The sequence below is a fragment of the Nansenia antarctica genome, assembly GCF_963989245.1.
Source record: "Nansenia antarctica genome assembly, chromosome: 5".
In the NCBI taxonomy this organism is placed as follows: domain Eukaryota; kingdom Metazoa; phylum Chordata; class Actinopteri; order Argentiniformes; family Microstomatidae; genus Nansenia; species Nansenia antarctica.
In genome coordinates this window covers 1,882,725-1,887,724 of record NC_137690.1, presented here as the reverse complement: position 1 = coordinate 1,887,724, position 5,000 = coordinate 1,882,725, and the positions used below count along the sequence as shown (strand labels likewise).

The window sequence follows — 5,000 nt, the reverse complement described above, 5'->3', positions numbered from 1 at the left end:
CCTGGGGCTTAAGGTGTTGCAGCACTAGCCTCTCCAGGATCTTCATGACCTGTGGTGTCACTGGTCAGATCCTCAGACAGGATGAGCCATGGGTTGGCAGTGTTGGGGTCCAGAATCACAGGAGTGAATTCCACTATTCCCTGCATCTTCTCCCAGACTCTGAACTGCAGGTTGCCCAGGTGCTTTGCCACGTCTATCAGCGGTCCTGAAACCTTCTCTTGATCCGGCAGTGTGCTCTGGGCTCTGTCCATGGAGGCCTTGAAGTTCAGCAGGAATGTGATGTCATCAGCTTTTAGCTCCTCCTCCATGGCTCTGACTGTGTCTGAAAGTGATGATATCTCTCCGCTCAGCCCCTCAATCTTCCTCTTCATCACCTGACTCTTCTGCTCCTCTTCCTCCCTCAGTGCAGCGATCCTGACTCTCTCTTCATCTCGTAGAAACTGGTGAAGCTTCTCAAACTGCTCCTTCATCTGCCTCTCTGTGCGCTGGGCCTGGCTCTCAATATGTTTAGCTGTTTCATCACAAGTCAGTTTAACCTTTTGAAAGGTCTTCAGCTTCTCCTTTAAGGGTTTCAGTGCAGTCTGGAGTTCACTCTTATGATCCAGTACAGCTTCATCTACTGGGCAACAGTCATGTTTTTTATGCTGTTTTGACGTCTGACACACCACACAGATGGGCTGTTTATCCTCCAGACAGAAGAGCTTGAGTTTCTCACTGTGCCGACTGCAGAGCATCTCAGACCCTGCTGCAGCTCTCTGACTTCTCTCCTGTAAGAAGGCCTCACACAGGTTCTTTAACGCCAGGTTACAAGGAGGATGCCTGGATGATCTTTTCCTGCACATTGGACATTCCTGGGTGTCTTTCTGTTTCCAGAATTCCTGCAGACAGGTTTTACAGAAGCTGTGGCTACAATGGAGGACAACAGGATCCTTGAAGATGTCACAGCACATAGAACAGGAGAGATTCTCCTCAGAGAGAGAGGGTTTAGACGCCATTTTCTCGCCACCTCCGTCTCCCCTGTAATGGCTTCTGAGGTGAAAGTTCACTTCTGAAAACTCACCGCGTTGAAGTCAGCAGGAAGTCAATTCCAGATTGTGACGGTGTTGCTTCTTCCTTTGTGGTTGTTTTGAATGTTGATGAGTGTAAAGTCCTTCAGAGAGTCCTACATATGTAATGTTGTTGCTAGTGAACGGCAGCACCAGAGAGCTGAATGTTAGCCTTCTGTGTGGTTCACTTCTGCTCTCCACTGATTAGTGAAGTGAAGTGAAACTTTATTTATATAGCGCCTTTCGTACACGGATGCAACTCAAAGCGCGTATTACCTCAGCAGGTAAGAGGGTGGAGCTTCAGATAAGTTATCAGTCACTGTGTTCAAGGGTCAGAAGCAGAATTATGTCAGGTGTGTGTGTGTGTGTGTGTGTGCCTGTGCGTGTGCGTGTGTGTGTGTGTGTGCGTGTGTGTGTGGCTCATGTCATCTTAACACAAACCCATTTCCTGTTGTTGATGTTGTCTTTTATTATAATTCACCATGCTGACTGGCCTAGTGATCACACACACACACACACACATGCACACACACACACACACACACACGCAGGGTAGTCTGGATTAGATTATTGAAGTTGCACATTTATTGGTTTACTGATCTTTAATATACAGCATGTCTGATTCAGATAGAGGCGTTGACATGGAACATACTGGAGAAGCACTGAAGTCAATATGTCCTCCCTCTCTCTCCCCCCTTCCTCCCTCCTCCCGTCCCTCCCTCCTTCCCTCTCTCCCTCCCTCCCCCCTCCCTCCCCTCGCTCCCTCCCTCCCCCCTTCCTCTCTCCTCCCCTCTCTCCCTCCCCCCCCTCCCTCCCGTCCCTCCCTCCTCCCCTCTCTCCCTCCCTCCCCTCCTCCCGTCCCTCCTCCCCATCTCCCTCCCTCCCTCCTCCCTCTCCCTCCCCTCTCTCCCTCCCCCCCTTCCTCCCTCCCCCCCTCCCTCCCTCCTCCCTCTCCCCCCCTCCCTCCCTCCCCTCCCTCCCTCCCTCCCCTCCTCCCCCCCTCCCTGCCCCCTCCAGATGTATATAGAGTTGAACATCCGCATCGTGCTGGTGGGGCTGGAGATCTGGGCCAATCAGAACCAGATCAACATCGACGGCAGCGCGGGGGAGGTGCTTAGCCGCTTCGTCCAGTGGCGTGAGAAGGAGCTGGTGCCACGGCGACGGCACGACAGCGCCCAGCTCATCTTGTAAGAGACACACACACACACACACACATATATACATATACACACACACACACACACACACATATACGTATATACATATCCACACATATACATATACACATATACACACATATATATACACACACACACATATACACACATATATATATACACACACACACACACATATACACATTTACACACATATTTATAGGGAACAGTTGTGTATATAGTACCTACAGCAGGCTCGACTTATTAGAATTCGGCACGCAAAACGACAAGATAGTTAGGGCGGATTTCCTGGAGCAATACAGCATTGATAAGGACATCGCCAGGCTACCGGGAGAGCCCTGGTTCACAGTCCCCTCCCTGAGGCGGAAACGCCGGCGGCGGGATCGTAGGAAAAGGCGAGGCCGCAGGGGAGGCCTGCTAGCAAGATTGAGACGCAGCCCAAACAAGCCAGCTATTCCAAGCATTTTCCTCTCAAATGTCAGATCCCTGACAAATAAGATGGATGAACTGAGACTACAGGTGGCAAAAAACAGCATCGTAGGGGATAGCTGTGTGATTATTCTGACCGAAACCTGGCTAAATGACAACATTGTGGACGCTAACGTTAGCTTAGAGGGCCGAACGCTACATCGCGCTGACCGTACGGAGCGTAGCGGGAAGTCAAGAGGAGGTGGGATCATAATATCGACGAAGGATAGCTGGTGCTTAAACACGAAAACTGTAAGTAGCCACTGCTCCCCAGACCTAGAATACTTGACTGTTAAATGCCGACCCACATACCTGCCTAGGGAGTTTAACGCGGTGCTAATTACATGTGTGTATATTGCACCTAGCTCAGACAGCAAAGTAGCATTGGCGCGACTATACGACGTCATTAGTAGCCAACAAAGTACTGATCCACAGGCTATCCACATCATAGCGGGGGACTTTAATCATGTCGACCTGAAGGCAGTACTACCCAAGTTCTACCAGCATGTAAAATGTGCAACGAGAGGAGAAAAAACACTGGATAAGGTATACACCAACATCAAACGTGCTTACAAGGCTAGTCCGCTAGCTCATCTAGGCATGTCTGACCATGTGTCAATCCTCCTGATTCCTGCATACACCACAATGGGGAAAAGTGCTCCCACCACCACTAAGACTGTCAGAACCTGGCCAGAAGGGTCCGCTCCACTGCAGATCTGCCTAAATGACACCCTATGGCAGGAATATGAGCATGAGGACCTGGAACAGTACACGTCGTCGGTTCTGAACCACATAGTGAACTGCACCAACTCAGTCACCGTGGACAAACGGGTCCGGGTCTACCCCAACACGAAGCCATGGATGACTGGGAAGGTCCAAAAACTGTTAAATGAGAGGGACAACGCCTTCTTCGCAGGTAAGCGCACACCGCTGTACAGCTCCACCAGGGCCAACCTAAAGCGCGGCATCAAAGCGGCCAAGGCAGAGCACAGAGAGAAGATTGAGGAATGCCTCCTGAGCAACGACTCCAGGCGGATGTGGCAGGGGGTTCAGCAGATGACAAACTTCAGAGCCAACAGGCTCACAGCCGCAGAGGACGCCCCCCTGCTGGCGGGAAAGCTGAACACCTTCTACGCCCGGTTCGACGAGGGGCGAACGGAGGTAACCACAACACAGACACCACTCTCTCCAGCTCTCAGCAGCCTCACCCTCACAGAGCACGAGGTGAGACGCGTACTGAAGGCGGTGGACCCCAGGAAAGCCTCGGGGCCGGATGGCGTCCTGGGACGGGTGCTGAGAGACTGCGCCGACCAGCTGGCCGGGGTTTTCACCAACATCTTTAACCAGTCCCTGTCCCAGGCCACCGTCCCACCCTGCCTGAAAACCTCAACTATCATCCCAGTCCCGAAGAAAAGCACGGTGAGCTGCCTAAACGACTACCGCCCGGTGGCACTCACACCAATCATCATGAAGTGCTTCGAGAAACTAGTCCGGGCCCACATACTCACACGCCTCCCGCCCAACCTGGATCCATACCAGTTCGCCTACAGAGCCCACAGGTCCACAGAGGACGCCATAGTGACGACTCTCCACGCCACTCTATCCCACCTGGAGAGGGGAAACAGCTACGCGAGACTGCTCTTCGTGGACTTCAGCTCCGCCTTTAACACCATCCTTCCAGACAGGCTAGTGACCAAACTACTAGACCTGGGTCTATCACACTCTATATGTGCGTGGATCAAGGACTTCCTGACCGACCGCCCCCAGAGGGTGCAGGTGGGCCCCCACACCTCCACAGCCCTCAGCCTCAGCACTGGGTCACCCCAGGGCTGCGTGCTAAGCCCCATCCTCTACAACCTCTACACCCACGACTTCACCCCCATCCACCCCAGCAACTACATCGTAAAGTTTGCAGACGACACCACCGTGGTGGGATGTATCTCGGGGGGGGACGAGGCGGCGTACAGGGATGAGGTAGAGCAATTGAGCAAGCTGTGCAAGGTTAACAACCTGCTGCTAAACAAGTCAAAGACCCAGGAATTCATCGTAGACTTCAGGAGGAAAAAGTCTGAGATCCTGCCCCTGCTCATCGACGGAGAGAGCGTGGAGATAGTCTCAAACCTCCGATTCCTGGGACACAACATGCGGGATGACCTGGCCTGGAAGGACAACACTAAAGGCACCATCAAGAGGGCACAACAGCGGCTATACACCCTGAGATGCCTCAAGAAACAACACAGCAAGAAGGAGATGCTGGTGGCCTTCTACCACGGCGCAGTGGAGAGTATCCTCACCTTCGGCATCTCCA

General features: G+C 52.6%; 1 protein-coding gene and 1 pseudogene across 2 annotated transcripts in view; one reads left to right on the top strand and one right to left on the bottom strand.

The window, feature by feature from the left end:
* The window catches only part of LOC308159083 (zinc-binding protein A33-like), a 5,745-nt pseudogene extending 4,750 nt beyond the window's left edge, over positions 1-995 (bottom strand). Inside the window, exon 1 of the transcript in view lies at positions 50-995. The product of the transcript in view is annotated as a zinc-binding protein A33-like (transcript). The remainder of the gene's footprint in view (positions 1-49) is intronic.
* Positions 1-5,000, top strand: part of adam9a (ADAM metallopeptidase domain 9a) — a gene marked incomplete at its 5' end in the record, with an annotated part of 55,447 nt that overhangs the window by 24,733 nt on the left and 25,714 nt on the right. Inside the window, one exon of the mRNA XM_080532894.1 lies at positions 2,064-2,233. Coding sequence (XP_080389020.1) covers positions 2,064-2,233 — 170 coding nt within the window. The remainder of the gene's footprint in view (positions 1-2,063; positions 2,234-5,000) is intronic.